This window comes from Stegostoma tigrinum, chromosome 5 (genome assembly GCF_030684315.1).
Source record: "Stegostoma tigrinum isolate sSteTig4 chromosome 5, sSteTig4.hap1, whole genome shotgun sequence".
In the NCBI taxonomy this organism is placed as follows: domain Eukaryota; kingdom Metazoa; phylum Chordata; class Chondrichthyes; order Orectolobiformes; family Stegostomatidae; genus Stegostoma; species Stegostoma tigrinum.
In genome coordinates, this window is record NC_081358.1 from 119,304,095 (window position 1) to 119,326,467 (window position 22,373).

Genomic DNA, 22,373 nt, shown 5'->3' on the forward strand with positions numbered 1-22,373 from the left:
TCGCCAGACCCCAAACGTTAACTCTGCTTTTCTCCTTCACAAATGCTGCCAGACCTGCAACTTTATTTTTGTTCCAGATTTATAGCATCTACAGTTCTTTCGGTTTTTACTTAGTCTTTACTCTGTGTATTCATCTCTTTAATATTCTATACACCATGCCAATTTGCATACTGCTCAGGAAATAATCTGAAGGTGGTAAGATTGAATGAATCAGGTGGGCTTTAACTGCTGTGTGATTGTAATGAAGTCAGCTAGGTGGATGCATAGAATATGAGTCCCCCGATTGGGGCCGTTAATCTGGTCCAATCAGAGAGCCCTGGCTGACAGATATCAACAGGACTGTAATGGATTCTGCTCACTCTAGGAGCCGGCTGTGTGCTAGCAGGGTCAGTGTAATGTACAAACATGTGTAAGTAGAGGGTGACGTGGTGATGGGACACTGGCTTTCATAGTTATTTCAACAGCAATCTAGTTTAATGATCACTATTACTGATACAAACTCTTTATTCCAGATTTATTCATGAACTGAATTGTAATTCCCCAGTCGCTGGCATGATTTGATCTCAAGTCTGACAGATCCATTTGTCTGGGTTGGTATGTGTACTGGAAATGTACAGTGGTAAATAGCTAGTGTGAACAATTTAGGTTTCAGTTTAAGATTTGCTGACCCCTGCCAAACACTATAGTAGAAAGGCCAACACGTTTGCTTCAAAAAGCAGAAACAGTAAAGAAACGCTTGGACTTTCAGTTCGAAGTACCACAGGAAAATGATTGAGGCTGCTGCAGTTTTTCTAAAGTGAAACCAAGCTGTGGGCTCCTCCATTGTTTACACCTGATTGAAAATGTAAAATTCCTCAAAGACGATCAGAGCTGAGCTACACACTTGAATGTCATGTATTGCTGACAGGAACCAAAGCTGAGCTGACCTTGAGGTTACTGAATTAGACCAGCTGTGTGCTGGCTGCCATTGGTATTTGCTGCTCAAGGAACAGGCCAATCAATGTCTTACACCGTCGGTAGTCACAGGCCCTTACAACTGACTGAGTTTGAACTCAATTACAACTGAGTTAAAGTGATTTACGTTGCAAATCGAAAGTCATTATGACCTTTGGCGAGAAATGATCAACCTGGCTGATGTTTTAGTTAATTGTTAACCAAAACTCCCCGTGTGTCTGTAAACTCTGGAAATGTACCCAATCAGTGCAAATCCATCAAACTGACCTGTGGTCATTTAGTCAGAGGTCCATAGCACAGAAAAAAGGCTGTTTGGCTCATCCAGAGGGAGGGGAGTATGGCCAGTTTTGGGATTGCTCCTCGTGAAATGAACCAGCATGCCAGAGCGTAGAGTGTATGGGATGCAACTCACTTATATTTTAAATTCCACATCTTTTAGTGCTATTTCAAACAATACTACCTGTAATACTATCATATCTAGACACAGGGAAACCTATAGAAGCTCAAGGCCACAGTATTTCGGAGTACAGTGAAATATGGTGTTGAAGTACAATGTATGACTCTGTGCTAAATTGCTATAGTGCCCAGAGATGTGCAGGCTAGATGGATTAGCCCTGGGAAATGCAGGGTTATAGGGATAGGATAAAGGGTGTGTCTGGGTGGGAAGGTCTTCAGACGGTCAGTGCAGACTCCAGGGTCCGATTGGCCTGCTTCCACATTGTACAGTTTTTAAGATCCTATGATTCTATTTGTTTAAGAGGCTATGCAGGATATGTGACTTTGCTGTTAGTTTTTTTGTTCAACTTTATGATTATTGTAATCCAAGGAAGTCATTAAAATTATACTGGGCTCGTGCTGTCAATTTTTGAACGATGCACACTGATGTATTCTACTGTTTTCCAAGCTGTTTCATTTATCTGTTTCCATTGGCATGCTTAGAAATGAGCATTAAGAAAAGAAATCTCATGAACATTGTGCAATAACATACATTAATCTTCTCTTGATTGTGTATTATACTTTGCGCAGAGAACCCTGCTCAGATTGGAAGAGGTTTTGTTCTCATTAGTGTGGTGGATGTCAATGATAATTCTCCGGAATTCCCAACAGATTATGAGACGTTTGTGTGTGAGAATTCCAACCATGGTAAGGTAAGGAACTGCCCCAAGTTACATTGGTATGACATTCAGTCTGTTCAAAGAATGTGTTTCGATGGCTGTACATCTGCATCGCTTCATTCAGCTTGATGTTAACTCCACTCATTTATTCATAAACTCTCAACTTTGAATCAAAAAAATGCTAATTCAGTTCCCACTCCAGGATTTGTGCATGTAGCAGCTTGGTGAGACAGGGGTTGCTTGTATGTGTGGAGGGGTCAGATAGCTCAGTTGGCGAGACAATTGGTTTGCAATGCAGATTGTTGCCAACAGAGTGAGTTTATTTCTCACATTAGCTGAGATTGCCCTGAAGTTTCCCCCTTCTCAACCTCTTCCCTTCCCTAAGGCCTGGTGAACTTCAAGTTAAACCCTCCCCAAAAAAAAGTTGACTGACTCTAGTGAAAGAACAGCCCTATGGTCTAGTGGGACTGTAACAGCTTACTGTTTGTATTATTTTTAGTTTATTCTTTGATGGGATATAGGGCTATTGAGAAAGCCAGCATTGGTGGTCCATTCCAATGGCCAAATCTGACCAGCTCAAACCTGCCAAATGGTCTGAGTGATGTATGAGGTCACCTGCATTGTTGTGGGCCTGAAGTCATGTGTTGCCAGACCGGATAATGGCAAGAGTGAACCAGATGGGCTTTTACAGCAATCGATGATAGTTGCCACGGCAACGTGTCTAGGACCAACTTTAAATTCCAGATTTATTAATTGAATTTAAAGCCCACCAGCTGCCATGGTAGGATTTGAACTCATGCCTCCATAACATCAGCTTTGACATCTGGACTATTACCACAAAGGCACCATTTGTGTGAAAGACGTTACCCTTGAACAAATTAGTTCGAATTTTGGCTAATGCCCCATTGTTCAAAACTTCCACATCAGATCAAATAGTTTCTCTGCATCCACCCTATTGATTCTTTCAGAAAAAATTGTTCATGGGATGTGGGCATCATCGCCTGGGTTAACATTTATTGCCCGTCCCCAGTTGCCCCAGGAGAAAATGGTAGTGAGATGCCTTATTGAACTATTACTATCATTTTGATGTGGGGACACCCACAGTGCTGTTAGGAAAGCAATTTAATCCATCAGTCATTTTCAGCACCTCAGTTAAATTACCTGCTAATCTTCTGTGCGTGAAGGAATACAAGCCTCATTTATGCAACCAGTCCTCAAAATATGATTTTTTTGTTCATTGAAATGCTCTTTCGAAACATAAGAAACAGGAGCAGGAGTAAATCATTCAGTTCTTCAAGCTTGCTCTGGCATTCAGTGGTTCGTCATCCAAATTAGCACCCTTGTCCTACATTGTCCCCGTAGCATTTGCTTCTTTTCGTAAGAACGTACCTAACTCCTTCTTGAAAACAATGTTTTGGCCTCAATCACTTTTTGTGGCAGAGAATTCCACAGGTTCACCACTGTCTGGGTGAAGACATTCCTTCTTATCTCAGACCTGCCCCATATCCTTAGATTGTGACCCCTGGCCTCGAGAACATTCCTCCTATGTTTACCCTGTAGAGCCCTGTTAGGATTTTATAGGTTTCTGAAGGACTGTCCACCTCATTCTTCTGAAGTCCAGGTACTATATTCCGACCCAGTCTAGTTTCAACTCATACGTCAGGCCCACCATCCCCAGGAATCAGTCTGGTAAACCCTTGCTGCTCTCCGGCCATAGCAAAACATCCTACATCAGATAAGGAGGCCAAAACTGCACACAGTAAGCAGTAGAAGCCTCATCGAGGTCCTGAACAATTGTAGCATCTGTCGATGCTATTGCCTGTGGCTATAGCTGTCTTTAATATAGTGTTGACTGTAACACCGTCTTGTGGCGCAGTGTGCAGTGCCCTTGCTTCTAAGCCAGAAATCCTATTTTTCAGTCCCACCCCAGGAACTTTTTCTTGCCTCTATTCATTCACAGGATGAGGTCATCGCTGGCCAGGAAGCCTTTATTGCCTGTCCATAATTATGCAGGGGGCAGTTAAAAGTCAACCACATTGCTGTGGTCTGGAGTCACATGTTGGCCAGACCAGGTAAGGATGGCAGTTTTCTTCCCTAAAGGATGCTAGTGAACCAGATAGGATTTTCCAGACGATCAATTGATGGTCATCATTAGATTCTTAATTCCAGATATTTTATTGAATTCAAATTCCACCATCTACCATGCTGGGATTTGAACCCAGGTCCCCAGAACGTTATATGGCTATATGAGTCCAGCAATGATACCACGAGGCCATTCATAGAACATAGAACATAGAACATTACAGCACAGTACAGTCCCTTCGGCCCTCGATGTTGTGCCAACCTGTCATACCAATCTCAAGCCCATCTAACCTATACTATTCCATGTACGTCCATAGGCTTGTCCAATGACGACTTAAAATTTGTCCTCCTGACGGTGAAGGAAAGAATGCGTCCATCAGCAGCTGATTATCAGCTTGCTAGCCTTATTGATCCATGCCAATGGCAGCCAATGACAGCTGGAAATATTCCTGCACCTGTCGTCTGATGGAGAGAATCCAGGAGTTTCTCCCATCACTACCGACAGTTCAAGGCTGCAATATGAGCCTCTCCCATCACTACCCACAATTCCAGGCTGCAATATGAGCCTCTCCCACCACTACCCACAATTCCAGGCTGCAATATGAGCCTCTCCCATCACTACCCACAATTCCAGGCTGCAGTATGAGCCTCTCCCATCACTACCCACAGTTTCAGTCTGCAATATGAGCCGATCCCATCACTACCCACAGTTTCAGTCTGCAATATGAACCGATCCCATCACTACCCACAGTTCCAGGCTGCAATATGAGCCTCTCCCATCACTACCCATAATTTCAGGCTACAATATGAGCCTCTCCCATCACTACCCACAATTCCAGGCTGCAGTATGAGCCTCTCCCATCACTACCCACAGTTTCAGGCTGCAATATGAACCAATCCCATCACTACCCACAATTCCAGGCTGCAGTATGAGCCTCTCCCATCACTACCCACAATTCTAGGCTGCAATATGAACCGATCCCATCACTACCCACAATTCCAGGCTGCAATATGAACCGATCCCATCACTACCCACAATTCCAGGCTGCAATATGAACCGATCCCATCACTACCCACAATTCCAGGCTGCAATATGAGCCTCTCCCATCACTACACGCAATTTCAGTCTGCAATATGAACCGATCCCATCACTACCCACAATTCCAGGCTGCAGTATGAGCCTCTCCCATCACTACACGCAATTTCAGTCTGCAATATGAACCGATCCCATCACTACCCACAATTCCAGGCTGCAGTATGAGCCTCTCCCATCACTACACGCAATTTCAGTCTGCAATATGAACCGATCCCATCACTACCCACAATTCCAGGCTGCAGTATGAGCCTCTCCCATCACTACACGCAATTTCAGTCTGCAATATGAACCGATCCCATCACTACCCACAATTCTAGGCTACAATATGAGCCTCTCCCATCACTACCCACAATTCCAGGCTGCAGTATGAGCCTCTCCCATCACTACCCACTGTTCCAGTCTGCAATATGAGCCTCTCCCATCACTACCCACAATTCCAGTCTGCAATATGAGCCTCTCCCATCACTACCCACAATTCCAGTCTGCAATATGAGCCTCTCCCATCACTACCCACAATTCCAGTCTGCAATATGAACCGATCCCATCACTACCCACAATTCCAGGCTGCAATATGAGCCTCTCCCATCACTACCCACATTTCCAGGTTTCAATATGCATGCAAGCACACATTTGGCCATAGCAATTTGACTCCTCCTCTGAACTGCAATGCAGCATCACCCATTTACGACGCACACTTCAGATTTGTATCTGTTGTATCGTGTAATCCTTATTTACACACGACAATGCTGAGCTACTTTGGTGTCTGCTCTATGTGGTGCCTTCGCTGACCAGGAGTGAGGAACATTGTGAAGGCCAGCAGATACTATGCTGTTGATGCTCTGCTTTGTCGAAGTTGAGCCATTGAGAATCAGGAAATAGGACACTTAAATGCTGGAAGCACTCAGTGGGGTCAGGAAGCTTCTGTAGCGAAAGTTAGCAATTCAGTTCCATCCTCTTCCACCAGGCCCAGAAACAGTTAAGAGATTTTGGAGACATGGATCGTGGTAGTCTGGGAGTTGGGAGTGGTAATATTGAGAACAGTAAAACTGAAAGAAGGTGTGACGGCCTAGTGGCATGATGGAAATTGACTCAATGAAAAAAAAACTGGAATTCAGAGTCTAATGATGACCATGAAACCATTGTCAGGGGAAAGATTCATCTGGCTCACTAATGCCCTTTAGGGAAGGAACCTTACCTGGTCTAGCCTGTATGAGACTCCAGACCCACAGCAATGTGGGTGACTCTCAGGGCAATTAGGGATGAGTAATGAATGCACATCTAGCCAGTGATGCCCACTTCTATGGAATAAATGAAGGATAAACATAAATGCTGGCCTGTCAGAAATGCTTACACCCTGTGAATGAATAAAAACACAAATGGAACAAGTTAAAAACAAGCAGAACCTTTAATGAAATGGCAACAGCAGAAACATTACAAACACCTGTTCTGCAAGTAAATGGGAGCACTGGTTATCTGGTTGTGTTGCATTCGACATTTAAGTGCAAATATCACAGAATCTTCTCAAAACTAGGCAAACGGTGGTCCCATAATCTATACAAATTGTTTGCAATCAATGTGTAAATTGTTGGAAAAGGCATACTGCAGCTTTCAATGATTTCTGCTGAATGACTGTTGAGATGCTTTATGACTTTGACTTGAATACGAAAAGCTATAATTAGATTAAATCACAGGGCATTGTGGATACATGATAGCAATTTAAATGGAAAAAGTACAGGTTTGCAGCAAATTAAAAATTAAAATGCCAAGTGATAGAATGGAGTTGCAGTTTAAAAATCCATGGAGCATTTATTTGCCATCATTCCAATTAGAATACAAATAATCCAAAATACCAATGATGAGAGACCACTCTAATTTAGTTCTTGTAAAAGCTCCAGTATATGCCATATGCACTGCTACCCCACCAAATCAATTACACAGCTGTACTCCATGCATGGCAATGAAGCCAAGTAATGGAACCTCAATTTAGTATTCCTTTCATTGGCATGACTTACATTCATATAGCATCTTGCCTCAATGAAGGACACCCCAAGGTGTTCCATTTTGAGCATAGTTACTGCTGCAATGGACAAAAAACAATGGATTTTTTTTGCACAGCAAGATTCCAATGACCAGAAAAAAAAGATTTTATTTAATAAAGAAATGGCGGATGATGACCATTAGCAGCAGGTCAGTGCTGATGAGCATGCTCGATCCAACATTTCCCTTCGGCAATGATGACTTGTTCCTCACAGGGACATTTTTTTGCACAGCCTTGTTGAGGTACATTGGCTGTTCCATCTGTGGACACAGTGATGGTCGCTGTTCCACACGTGCTGAGACTTCTCGTTCTGTTGTGAAGTGCCAAACACAGGTGTACGCGTCATCCAGAAGTCACTATGCATTGCCCATTATTCTGGAGGCTATATGAAAAACAGTGAGCAGTACATTTTGTCTTGGATGCTGGAGTAGCATGAAAATCCTCCAATTATGTCTCAAAAATCATCAGGGTTTGTTGTGAGATACTTGCCCAATGCCTTTATCTTGCTATTCATACAGAGTGATCATTCAGACGATACAAAAGGAGGTCATTTGTCTCACACAACCTACTTTAGGCGGCGCTATCCTGCTCATTCCTCCAAGGTTTCTCCAGAGTCAAGATTCTCTCCACACCAGCGGTGAGGGGGGCCAAACACTGAGCAGCCCACCCCACCCATCTTGACTCTTGCTGCCCCTCTGTGTGTCACTTTGTTCCTGTACTGAGAGAGAGAGAGAGAGAGGCGGGTGGTAAGGGAACTGAAATTGGTTGGCACAGCTGTTACTTTTGGTGCGGGTGGGGAGGTGTTCTGCTGAAAGGAGTTGGCACTGCCAGGGGCAGGCAGGGCTAGTGGTGTCGGGCTGCGGGGTGGGTTTGGGATGGGGAGGGCAAGTGAGGGAAACTGGCGCAGACAGTAGTGAGAGTGATAGAGCTCAAGCCTTGCCTGGGAGTAGGGTGCAGTAGCAGGGAGCAAGTGAGTGTGAGGTCGTAGAGTTGCACAGCACAGAAACAGACCCTTCAGTCCAACTCACCCATGCTGACCAGATATCCTAAATTAGTTTAGTCCCATCTTCCAGCATTTGGCCCACATCCCTCTAAACCTTTCCTATTCATGTATGCCTTTTAAACGTTGAAATTGTACCAGCCTCCACCACTTCCTCTAGCAGCTTGTTCAATATATGTGTCACCCGCTGTGTAAAAAAGTTCCTTTTTAAATCTTTACCCTCTCACCTTAAAACAATGCCCTCTAGTTTTAGATTCCCAGGTATTGAAGACATAATGGCACCTATGCTGGCAGAGTTGAAAGGTCATTGACCTTCTTCCTACATTACTGGCCAGTCCTCCTGAGGCCTGAGATTCTGCACTGACTAGGATGGCAGCTTCGGACCAAGCTGGCATGGTTTGATGTCACAGCCTCTAATGTCAATCTGAGGGAGAAGATGATGCCCCCCCCTCCATTTTAACTGATCTGCCAGGACCTCCAAGTCCCTACCCAAAAAAACCAGGGAGCTATTGGCCCTTGACTATCATAACAAGAGAATATGTCTAGAAACAGATGGTGTTTGTCTGAGTGCACTGCACACTTTTAAAGATGGTGTCATCACTACGGATGCCCATCCATTTTGGGATATCCCAGCAGCAGTGTCTTCTTTCAGAAATGGTGTGTGGGAAGATAAGGCTAGAATTGAATGATAGGGGTGGCACAGGATTGAGTTGTGAGGTGGAATAAGGTGGATTTAGTAAGATGTGCCGGGTGATGTAGGCCTCATGGTGAAAAGCCAACCTGAAAACTCAATGAAAATGTCACTTACTCAAGTAAACCATTAGAGTCAGCCAGCCAAAACTATTTTCGTATGTTAGGCTGCCCCAGCAGTAGGAGCCAAAATACAGCAGGACCTTCCAGGGGTGAAAATAGGAGACAACTCTACGCAAGAAGGGCAGGCAAAATGTGTAGTTCTCTTTTGAAATGGTAACTGATTCTGGACCAAGTGTTAATTTTAGGTTTTCGGTGCCAGAAAGTGTCAAGGATTACGGGGCAAAGATGGATCTCTGGAAAAAGCAGTAGATCAGTTTTGGCCTTATTGAATGGCAGGATGGAAGGGTTGAAAGAGATTCGGGCCAAATGCTGGAAAATGGGACTAGGCTAATTTAGGGTGTCTGCTCAGCTTGGACAAACTGGACTGAAGGTTCTGTTTCTGTGCTGTACAAGGCTATGACTTTATAACAGAGAGCGGATGACCTTTCCCCATCCTATATTGGTTATGTTTACTTTTCTGTAGCTAGGGAAAAGCCAGTGTAGTAAAGGTTTAGCAAAACAGTAAAAATAAAAGCAGCATTAACTACATTTTCCATCAGATATATCAGTTAAGCCTCATTTCGATTTGGATCCTCTTCTCAATAATACATTAACCCTTAATCCAGGTGGAAAGAGAGGTTATAAATGTTACAGGTTGATGTTTTAGTCATAGAAAGAGAATTCTAGTGACCTAACCTATGAGTCAGCTGGGTTCAGGTCCCACTTGCCCCAGAGTTGTGTAAAACATCTGTGAGCAGGTTGAAAAGAACATTAGGAGCAGGCATGCGTATAGTTTTCAAATGTTCACCACATTAAAATTCTTCTGACTGAGGCTTGAGGCTCAAGAAATGCATTGTGTCTCTCCTTAGTCTCACTACACAGATGAGCACAACATAAGTGTCAATGTTTGACACATTTGCCGATATGACTAATTAGATACTTAATCCTTTTGAGATCTAAAATATGAAGATACATCAGTCGGGTTTCTTTAATAAACAAGAATGTTATTGACGTATGGAGGAGAGATGTCAACAAAGGAACTTGCAGTTTGAATATGGAAGTATGAAAACTAGCTTTCTTATTGTCCCAAATGCAAATCACACTCACAAGGAAAAATGAAAAAAAAATCTTTCTCCAGATATTTGCTTTAAAAAATATACCTTTTGACCAATTCTTAAAGGTCTTAAAGGCAAAATGGAGAAGATGTGGAATGTTCAGTTGGTTGTCAGTCTGGTGTGTGTAGACAGGGAGGCAGTTGTCTCAGATCAGCTATGATCGTACTGAATGGTAGAGCAGGCCTGATGGGCTGAATGGTCTAATTCTCCCCTGGCTTGTTCTGGTCTTATGGATTGTTATAAACGCAGCTTTCTGAGGAAATACAGTATTAAGGAATTTTCCAGATGCCATTCAAGGGAACAGTCAGGTTTCACGCAGGATTAGTAGCAATAATTTAATACAAACAGGAGAGCTGGGTTATCCTCCTGTCCTTTCAGCAGGTTGGCCACCAACTACTCCAACAATATCCAAGGCAGAAACTGATACCTGGAAGTCACCTAACTGGGGTTCAATAAGCAAGCAGTTATCGCATGACGACCAAGTGATGTCTTGTCAAAAGAAAATATTTGAATGGTCTTTCATTGGTTAAGAATACCATCCAGATAATCACAATCAATCGATCTCAAGTACACAACAGAAATCAGTAAATCTGAAGAGATAGTAAAAACTGCCGATGCTGGAGTCAGAGATGACACAGGGCGGGGCTGGAGGAGTACAGCAGGCCAAGCAGCATCAGAGGAGTAGGAAAGCAAATATTTAAGGTTCGGACAGAGATAGTAGGAACTGCTGATGCTAGAGAATCTGAGATAACAAGATGTAGAGCTGGATGAACACAGCAGGACAAGCAGCATCAGAGCAGAAGGGAAGCTGATGTTTCACACCTAGACCCTTCTTTAGAAAATGGCATTTCTGAAGAAGGGTCCTGACCCAAAACCCCAGCTTTCCTGCTCCTCTGATGCTGCCTGGCCTGTTGTGTTCATCCAGCTGTACTCTGTGTTATCAGAAAATTGGAAACCTTAATAGAAAAATTCATATTGATATCAAGATGTTGTGGCCGTCAGGGCTGTAACTATCTAACATTTAACCTCCTCACTAATCATAATAACAGATGTAGTGAAATGCTTGTTAGATCAAAAGATATTTGCAGTAATCAAGTTTATGCTAACAAGGTTCCATAGTGATTTAGTTTTGTTCAGGAATGATGCACTTGTAATTAATGGCCACACAGAACCCAAAGTGCTTTCTACAACTGAAACTGCAGCCAGAAAGTATTGCATGCCATTTGCAAAACTATAGCATTCTAATTGATCTCAGTGGGAATGGCTGAAATTTTCAGCTGCTTAGACAAAATAATTGTTTTTGTCTAACAAGTTTAAAGCATGAAATACATTTTAGGTGGGAAAAAAAATCCTCATCTGCTGAGACATCAAATCAGTCAGTTTAGTTGTCTGTATAAAGGTTCATTCTGTTAAGCCGTAACATTTTGTGAAGCCATTCAGCAGTAGGGCGCCCTTATACACCAACACCTCAGTGAATAAATTTTAATTAGTACCTCACCAATTTCGAGTCAATTAATTGGGAGGACTGACAGGTCTGTAACCAGGCTGGAATTAAACAGGAAGCCAGTGCTCAGCAACAGGCTATCGAGGGATCAAGGTAAATCCAATGAGTTTCCAGCAAGCAAATCTTAAAATCTGCTGAATGTGGGACAAGATTGGAGACTGAAGTTTTTACTCAGTAAGAGTTGGAAGTGCTAAACATCACCGAGCAGAATGTTGGTGCTGATGCTGCAAATTCTGGAGAAATGCCTTTACCCAAAGAGTAGTTGGAATTCAGACTCTAAAACCACTTGGAATGGTTGGGGAAATAACACAGCTGTAGATGAGGGAAAACCAGATAAGTGCATGATGGAGAAAAGAAGGATAGCTTGACAGGGAGGGTGGAAAAGATTCAGGTAGAGCAGAAACCCAATATGGATGTTTTGGGCAGAAAGGCCGTGCTACTGTTGTGTAAATATTTTATGATGCCTGCGCAGTATATATGAACGAGCCAGATCCTACATAGCAAGGAGCTGAAATACCTAGAGTTGTAGAAACCTACACCTCAGGTTGAGCCACTTGGCCCGCAGTTTTTGTGCTGGTCCCTTTTTATTTATTTTGCCAATAAAGCTAAATAGGAACGTAAGTTGTGAAAAGGAAATAACAAGGATGTAAAGGGTTTTTCGAGTGGGCAAAGATCAGGCAAATGGAGCATAATACAGGGAAATGTGAAATACTTTATTTCAGCGGGAAGAATAAAAAGTGAGAGATTGCAGAGCTCTGAAATACAGAGAGATCTGTATGCCCTCATCCACAAATACCAAGATGTTAGTTTGCAGATACAGCAAGTAATTTGGAAGGCTAACAGTATTGATTACTGCTGGGGCAATTGAGTGCAAAGGTAACGAAGTTATACTTCAGCTAAACAGTGCACTGGTGAGATGATATCTGGGAGACACTGCAAAAGATTTATCCCCTTATTTAAGCAAGGATGTAAATGAGTTAGAAGAAGTTCAGAGAATATTTATTTGACAAACACCTGGACTCGGTGGGTTATATTACAAAGGAAGGTTGAACAGGCTAAGTTTGTATCTGCTGGTGTTTTATGATTAAGAGAAGACTAGACTGAAGCATATAGAATCCTGAGGGGCCTATTAAGTGTGAATGTGAAGAGGTATTTTCTCTTAAGTGAGTATCGAGAACTAATGATTACCATTTCAAACGAAGGTGTTGTCCATTTAAGAGATAATCACTTTACAACAGTTTAAATCTAGAGAAATTATATCTCTTAAAACCAAAACTTTGATTTCAAACTAATTGATTCTTTCCAATTTTTTGCTGTAATTTGTGTGTCATTGCATATGAATATTCACAAAGCAAAGAGTATAGATTTTCTCAGTCTGTAATAACCCAGAAGTTTTTAACCAAGCATTCGTGGTCTGAGAGTTGCACAATCAAACGTATTCTATTGATGTGATTAATTCCCTAATTTGCTGTGTATAAAAGATTAAAAAGAAGAAAAAAGTAAAAAATAGACTTGTTTCAGACCCCAGTCAGGTCTCCTCAGAACTGCTGTGAAATCTCTCAGTCTCTGGATTTTCTCTACAAATATCAATCCTTAATTGTTCTGAACTAAGAACCCACCAGTGGATTTTAATATGTACAGCATAGAGCATAGAACAGCATAGCACAGTACAGGCCCTTTGGCCCAAGATATGTTGCCGATCTATTAATTTACTAAGTCCAATCTACCCTGCATAGCCCGCATTTTACTATCCTCCAAGTGCCTATTCAAGAGCCGCTTAATAGTCTGTAAAGTATCTGACTCCATTACCACTGCCGGCAGCACATTCCACACACCCACCACGCTCTGTGTAAAAAACTTACCTCTGACACCTCTCCTTTATCTTCCTCCAGTTGTGTGATTGTGATATGGTGATAATACGCACCAGACTAATAATCTGGAACCCCGTGCTAAAGTTCAAACCCCACCATGGCAGAGGATGAAATTTGAATTCAGCTTAAAAATCTAGAATTAAAAGCACAGTCTTTAACCATTTAACCAAGGTCAATGAACGGTTTAGTTTAGGGACCTAAAAGGCAACTTTTTTCATGCAGAATGAGCTGCCAGAGGAGATGATGGAGGCTGGTACAATTCCATTTAAAAGGCATTTGGATCGTTATGTGAATAGGAAGGGTTTAGAGTGATATGGGCCAAATGCTGTTATATGGGACTAGATTAATTTAGGATTCCTGGTCAGCATGGACGAGTTTGACTGAAGGATCTGTCTCCGCGCTGTACATCTCCATGACTGTATAATTGTCATAAAAGCCCATCTAGTTTGCTAATGTCATTTAAAAACAGAAATCTACCATCCTTTCTCAATCTGCCTCCAGACCCACAGCAATGGATAAGCATATGGACGTACATGGAATAGTGTAGGTTAGATGGGCTTGAGATCGGTATGACAGGTCGGCACAACATCGAGGGCCGAAGGGCCTGTACTGTGCTGTAATGTTCTATGTAATGTGATTGATTCTTAACTGCCCTCTGGCAGTTGGGGATGGACAATAGATACAGGCCTAGCCGGTGAGTCCCACATTCCATGAATGAATAAGAATACATGTTAAAACCCAGCTATTAGCAGGAGCAGACCATTGTGTGGATATTAAATTTACCCCTCTGCCTGCTATCCCAACCACTAGGTGGGTGAGGACCACAAACCTTCATAGAACATACATAAAGAAATGTGGGACATGTTTAGAGGCTGAATGGCCTCCTCCTTTCCTATGTTCCTGTGACTTTTGTCTCCTTGAATAACAAAGGAATAATGTTGCTTTCTCCACAACATTGCTGCTGTAATTTTAAGTGCGACAGAGACCTACAGTGCAGGAGAGATATTGTCGGGTCAGTGCGCAAGATTCCTCCACTGAAGTCATGACTTGTTCCATAAATACGTGGAATTATACTGAAATGATAGCTCAAGAGCCCCTGTTTGACCCAGCCGGTTCAAAATGTTAAAGTTTTGGTTATCGGTTCCAAGCTATCCATAGAGTTCCAGCCCAGATTCCATTCTTTAGCTGTGCCATTCCTGATCCAACCTGTAAATAGCAACTTGTTACTTTCCCACAGACATGTAGGAAGCCGTAAGCATAGGTCTGTGTTTAAGAACACAGTTCTCCAGCATTGTAGAATGGTACAGCACAGAATAAGATTATTGGATGTGTATTAGTTCCTTGACAGTGCTGTCCATTTGTCCTCAGTTCTGTCTTCTTCTCTGCCACAGGAAGTGGTTGACACCAAACCACAGAAAGTTTTCAAGGAGGAATGAGATTTAGATTTAAAAGCATTAAACAGTAAGAGGGCAAAGCAGGAACAGTTGGATCATCAGCTTTGAATAGCAGAGCAGCATGGAAGGGCTGAATGGCCTACATGTGCTCCTATTCAGTATTTTTCTGTGCTTCTGTGTTTCCCCACAGATTTGCAAATTCCTCTCTGGCAAGCATTCCTTAAATTCCCTCTTTGCAATGAATTGTTCAAACTACTTCTGCCTCCCTCTCATTTCAGAGCATTGTAACTCACCAAGTCAATAAAGTGTTTCCCCGTGCTACTTCCAGTTCTTCTTCCACATCAAGATAGCGAGTGATTTGGAGAGAAACTTGCAAGTGGTGGCATTCCATGTTTTTTCCCTCATTTCTCTGGATGGTTGTGGTCATAGGTTTTTGAGATTCTGTCCAGGGAGCATTGGTGAATTTCTGCAGTGCACCTTGAATATAGTACACACTGTTAATACTTAGTGTCGGTAGTGAAGGGAGTTGGTGTTTGAGATTGTAATACTGGTCAATCAGCCACCTCAACTCCAGGACATATCTGCAGGAGTTTCTGAGGGTAGTGTCCTTGGCTCAATCACCTTCAGCTGCTTCATCAATGTAGGAAGACAGTTGAGCTTGTTGGAGGTCAGTTACCTCAGCTCCAGGCTAATGTTCTACGCCCAACCATTTTCAGTTGCTTCAACAATGACCTTCCCTCCATCATAAGGTCAGAAGTGAGGATGATCACCGATGATTGCACAATGTTCAGCGCCATTCCCAACTCCTCAGATAGTGAAAGAATCCACATTCAAATGCAGAAAACCTGGACAATCTCCAGACTAGCGTTGAAAAGTGGAAGTAATGTTTGCATCAAATAAATGTCGGGCAATGACCCTCTTCCATAAGAGAAAATCCAACCACTACTCCTTGACATTCAATGGTTTTTCCATCAGCAAATCGCTCACTGTTCACATCCTGGGGGTTACCACTGGGTGGAAACTGAACTGAAATAGTGTTAAATTACTGTGGCAACAAGAGCAGGTCCGAGACAAGAAATCCTGCTTTTTAAGTAACTCATATCTTGTCTCCCCAAAGCCTGTCCACCTTCCACAGGGCACAATTCAGGAGTCTGATGGAATACTCCCCACTTGCCTGGATGAGTGCAGCTTCAATTGTACTCAAGATGTTTGACCTCATCAAGGAGGAAGCAGCCCGCTTGACTGACCCAAAAGTCAATGCATTGGAGCACCTGCACACCCTCAGTCATGCAACTTACAGGGACAATTAGTGGGGAGTATTCCTTCACATTCCTGACTTCTGTCTTGTAGATGGTGGACAGATTTTGAGGAATCAGGAGATGAGTTGCCACAGGATTCCAAGCTCTTGTAGCCTCTGGTATTTATGAGCTAGCCCAGTTCAATTTCTGGGTAGTGGTAACCCTGTGATTGTAACTCGATTGAGTGTCAAGCGGCAATGGTTAGATTCTCTCACTGTTAGAAATGGTCATTGCCTGGATCTTGTGCAATGTGAATATTATTAGCCATTTGTCAGCCCAAATGATTGTTGTCTGGATTTTATCTAACTTGAAAGAATGGGTAAGTCAGAAAGGAGCCAAGCAAGAGTTGTCCAAAACAGTGGAAGAACAGCGTTGGAGTGTGATGTTGTGGTTGATTGTGTCAACAAGGTCAAGAGAATTGAGGAGGATGGGGAGAGATAATCCATCACAGTTACTATCAGAGATGGAACATTTTCACTTTTCATTGGAACTTGAGATATATTTCCCACCTTATGCAGTCTGTAATCTAAATCTTCCCTGCCAGTATCCTAGCTTGTATGAAATCCCTTTTTCCCCGACAGCCCTATCTATGATCAATGACTTATGTCAGCAGCAGCTTAACTTTTAAATGCTATCATTGATTTCAAATCTCTTCCTTTCACATTGTCTCCATTATCCAATAGATTCTGGATGGCTAACCTTCCCCCTATGTTTGCCTCACCATGTTCTCTTACTTTAACCATGATGATGTTGCCCTGTCACTTTACAGAGTTCTTCAAGGAGCAGTTCCGTGAGGAATGGAAACATGCTGAGTCCTCCTGCAGGACATCAGTCAGCCAGAGCAGGATGAGTGGAGCTCGAGGAAGTGTTGATCATAATCTGATTGTGTGATTCTGTTTTAATACAATCAGATATCAAGGCACAGGGGAATAATGAGTGTAAACCCATTGACATCTTGAGGTATGATGTGGACGTCCTTTTCTGAGAGGTTAGTTTGGATGGAGATAGAGAGAAGCTATGTAGAGTCTTTCCTCAACAAGTAAATGGAACAACAAACCTTAAGATTACATATGACATGATAGGAAGCACAGGTTGAGTCAAAGAAATCAGAGAGCAATGGCCAATGGATTTTTTTAGGCTGGAGGAATAATTGTAGTGGAGCTCCCCAGGGGTTAGTATTGGGAGTATTCCTTTTCCTAGTATACATTAATGATCTAGATCTCAGTATACAGGGAGAAATTTCAAACTTGCAAATGACATGAAACTTGGAAGATCTTTAACCCGTGAGGAGGACAATGTGCAGCTCCAAAAGGACATTGGCAAGTTAGTGAAGTGGTTGGACAGGTGACAGGCGAAGTTCAATGTGTAGAAGTGTGAAGTGATACTCTTTGGACAGAAGGAAATTGAAAAGTAATGCAAAATAGGAAGCATAATTCTAAAGGGGGTGTTCTTGTGCACAGATCATTAAAAGTGGCAACACACGTGGAGAGAAGAGTTATTGAAAACAAAACGTGTACTTGGCCTTACTAAATGGGGCTCAGAGTACAAGAGCAGGGAGATTGAGTTGAACTTGTACAAGATACTCATTTGACCTAAGCTGGAGACTGGTGTTCAGGTGTGGGTGCTACACTATAGAAAGTACATGAACGCATTGGGAAGTGTATAGTAGCGATTCACAACAATGGTTCCAGGAATGAGAAACTTTACACATGAGAATAGATGAAAGAATTCGGAACCGTTCTCCCCAGAGAGAAGAAGGCCTAGAGGAGATCTGGTAAAGCGTTTTCAAAATCAGGAGTGGACTGGACAAAGTAGATAGGGAGAAGTTGTTCCCATTGTGAAAAAAAAATGAGAGGGCATAGATTTAAAGTGATGTGCAAATAAAGCAAGGGTGATGTGAGACAAAAGAAACCTTTCACACAGTGAATAGTCAGGGTATGAAATGTACTGCCTGGGAATGTGGTGGAAGCAGGTTCAATTGAGGCATTAAATATTTATTTGGATTGAAATCAAGCACCAGCATATGGGGAAGAGGCAGGAGACTGGCACTGGGCAATATTATGAGTTCAGATATGATAGGCCGAACAGCCTCTTTCTGCACTGTAACAACTCTGCTATTCTGTGCGTGACAAGACAATTCCTACTTTCCCTGTTTCCTTGTGTCATCGTCTTACATGATGCATGGCACTTCATAAAGTCTTGGGCATGTCTATTTGTCTCATGCAAATATCTTGACCTTCGAAAATTGTGCTGGAGTGGTCGAGTTCTTTTCAGTCATGCGTTCGGCTGGAAATCAAATCTAATCTTTAACTGCAATTACAGATAATTCAGAGAATCAGTGCAGTGGACAGAGATAAACCACCAAGCGGACACCACTTCTATTTTTCCCTTGCTGCTGGGTCAGCCAATAACCTGAATTTCACAGTGCAAGATAACAGAGGTAACTATTTCTATTCTGCTTGATCATTCCTCAGGTCAGTCAGAGTCTTGCTGCTTGTGACCTTTCTCTAGCATGTTTAGCAAAATGTGAGCCATTTCTTCAGCGGGATATTAATTCTAGAATAAAAGCAAAGCGCTGCAGATGCTGCAGATTTGAAACTAAAAACAGAAAGTGGTGGAAAGCCTGGCGTAACCTTCGGAGAGAGAAGCAGAGACAGCATTTCCAATTTGCCCATTCTAGCGAGTTTTGAGAAGATTTGTAGCTCAGGTTTAGGTTCTGGATGTGAGTTTGCTCACTGAGCTGGAAGGTTAGTTTTCAGACGTTTCGTCACCATTCTAGGTAACATCATCAGTGAGCCTCCGACTAAGCGCTGGTGTTATGTCCCGCTTTCTATTTATCTGGTTAGGTTTCCTTGGGTTGGTGATGTCATTTCCTGCATTGGTGATGTCATTTCCTGTTCTTTTTCTCAGGGGATGGTAGATTGGCTCCAAATCAATGTGTTTGTTGATGGAGTTCCGGTTGGAGTGCCATGCTTCTAGGAATTCTCGTGCATGTCTCTGTTTGGCTTGTCCTAGGATGGATGTGTTGTCCCAATCAAAGTGGTGTCCTTCCTCATCTGTGTGTAAGGATACGAGTGACAGTGGGTCATGTCGTTTTGTGGCTAGTTGATGTTCATGTATCCTGGTGGCTAGCTTTCTGCCAGTTTGTCCAATGTAGTGTTTGTCACAGTTCTTGCAAGGTATTTTGTAGATGACGTTCGTTTTGTTTGTTGTCTGTATAGGGTCTTTTAACTTCATTAGCTGCTGTTTTAGTGTGTTGGTGGGTTTGTGGGCTACCCTGATGCCAAGAGGTCCGAGTAGTCTGGCAGTCATTTCGGAAATGTCTTTGATGTAGGGGAGAGTGGTTATGGTTTCTGAGCCCGTTTTGTCTGTTTGTTTGGGTTTATTGCTGAGGAATCGGCGGACTGTGTTCATTGGGTACCCATTCTTTTTGAATACGCTATATAGGTGATTTTCCTCTGCTCTGCGTAGTTCCTCTGTGCTGCAGTGTGTGGTGGCTCGTTGGAATAATGTTCTAATGCAGCTTCGTTTGTGGGTGTTGGGATGGTTGCTCCTGTAGTTCAGTTTGCCCATTCTTTGAACAAATTAATTGTCCTCGTGATTATTTATAAATTTGAATGAACTGCCTGATTGGATGCAGTGCTATTGGATCATTACGACACCGAAATAACTCACTTAATGCGGCAAACTTTTTCAAATGTGATGCTTATCTCTCTTAATCCGATCAGTGCATAGCATCTCTGTCTGAAATTTCCATAGCCCGTCAGTTCCTGCACAACTTGCCTCGGGGGTTATGATGTGACATCGGGCAAGTAGAGGTGACTTAACAGAAATTAAAATGTACAAAAAAGAGACAACTTGCGCAAGACAGTTAGGAAAAATAAGCCTCAGTGTTTAATTCTCCAGCAAATTGGGCTGAAAAGACATGGAAAGCGAACTGACCTATTTTTGATGTCACACATTTTACATTGTGATATGACAGCATGACAAAAATGCATTTGTTTTTGCTCTGTTAATGACTTTTCAACAAAAACATGTTGTTCATTGCGAAACTGATCAACCAAAGTGCAAATGCATTCGAGGCTTGTGACACCCGCACAATACCTCCTCATGTCACCAGTAAATGGATAGCACTGTGCTGCTCGTAATTAAGCTGTAATATACTCAAGGGCTTGTCCAGCTGCTGAATGAGAAAGAATCACAAAGACACATTTGGTGCTGCCTACTTAGAGTCAAATAAGTGAGAAGAAAGTGGAAATTTACAATAGCATTCTGAATAAATCACATGCAGCAGGAGTGCCAAATGGCTATAGCACTGAAGGATATATTACATTCCTAAGCAAAGGGTCTTTTATACTTGTATATAATAGGACTTATTGTTCATTGCATGAGAAAAAAAAAACACAACCTATTATTTATATAACCTAGAGGTGTTATGCCCCCTCGCCTAATGTTTTGTTAAGTGAATGGATACTATTTGCCTCACTCTTTGTAGCAATAGGTCCTGAAGATACTCAGGGAAAAGAATCATAGAATCACTACAGAATGGAAGCAGGCCATTCATTGCATTTGGAACACACTGATTCTCTGAAAGGCATCCCACTCTGACCCACCCCTTTTCTATCCCTGTAACCCTGCATTTCCTATGACTGATCAACCTAGCTTGCATATCCCAGGACACCATGGGCAATTTAGCACAACCAACCCACCTAACCTACACATCCCTGGACTGTGGGAGGAGACCCATGTGGACACAGGATGTAAAGTCTGCGCAGATAGTCACCGGATGGGGGAATTGAACCTTGTTCCCTGGTGCTATCAAGTAGCAGTGCTAACCACTGAGCCACTGTGCCATCCCTCTTTTGATTCCCCAAAGGATACCTTAATGGCTGAGGAAGCACTACTAGGTTGTGTTGATGGACCTTGACATAGGTGTGAACCAAGGACAGAGAGAATTCATTTGGCCAAGTGCTGCTCCTAACCTGGGTCTTCGTCCTTCAGCCCTATTCCCAAACTGAGCACAATGATCCCTCTCTCAGTCTGAGTGTTATGAAGCTCCCCTTGGGGCCTCAGGCCCTTAGTATTGGACCTTGATGTAAACCCCACTCATTTCACCCCCTGCAGCCCCAGTTCTGGCTGGGAGATTCACCAATACACCTTTGACAGAACTTTCCAAACGACAACCTCTACCATCTCAAAGTGCAATGGCGGCAGATACATGGAAACACCACCATTTGCAAATTCCTCCCTGAGCCACTCACCATCCTCACTTGGGACTGTGTTGACAAGCCTTCATTGTCTCTCAGCCTCTGGAACCTCCTCCCTGATGGGCCTGTCTGTGCCAAATAGATCAAGGCAGTTGAAGAAGGCAGCTCACCGCCAACATGCCCAGGAAGCTGGATGGCTGATTTCAGGGTCCATACATGCTGTTTGACATGCCAATTCTACTCCCAGCAATGACCTCCAGTTTGCAGAAGCTGTTCCCACACATGGGCCATGTTGAAAAAAAAAATGAAATTGTGAGGCAATGTAGCTCACCATCACCTTCACAATTAAGGATGGACAATAAACATTGGCCCAGCTATTGAGGCCTGGATCCCCTCAATGAATACATTATAAAACATTGACATAGACTTGTCTATGTAGCCCATAGTTGGGCTACATTTCTTTGTTATGCATAATTCTGTGGACTTGTATATAAATATAGTGTGATTATTTTATGAAAACACGTTCAGATAACACAGCCACGATTCTGACTCGGCGAGCTGGATTCAGTCGGCAGGAACAGGCCGTTTATTTCCTGCCGATTGTGATAGTGGACAATGGGACCCCACCGTTGAGCAGCACCAATACCCTCACAGTCCGAGTCTGTACTTGTGATGATGACGGCATCGCTCAATCTTGCAACGCTGAAGCCTTCGTCCTACCTGCTGGCCTCAGCACTGGAGCGCTCATTGCCATACTGGCCTGTGTTCTGACGCTATTAGGTACGTAGCTGTGTCTTCAATGGTTTTGTCTTGGCACTGTCCATTTCGAAATGGGAATTTTTATTTGGAGCTGCCCAGGTGTACCAATATCATCTCATGCTTCCACTTGTAAGGGGAGGCGTATGGT

General features: G+C 42.8%; 1 protein-coding gene across 5 annotated transcripts in view; it reads left to right on the forward strand.

The window, feature by feature from the left end:
* cdh7a (cadherin 7a) overlaps positions 1-22,373 on the forward strand; it is a 146,367-nt gene that overhangs the window by 117,103 nt on the left and 6,891 nt on the right. For all 5 annotated transcript variants that reach the window (XM_048529269.1, XM_048529270.1, XM_048529268.1 and 2 more), the window contains 3 exons: positions 1,981-2,102; positions 18,582-18,699; positions 21,995-22,246. In XM_048529269.1, the coding sequence (XP_048385226.1) occupies positions 1,981-2,102; positions 18,582-18,699; positions 21,995-22,246 (492 nt within the window). The remainder of the gene's footprint in view (positions 1-1,980; positions 2,103-18,581; positions 18,700-21,994; positions 22,247-22,373) is intronic.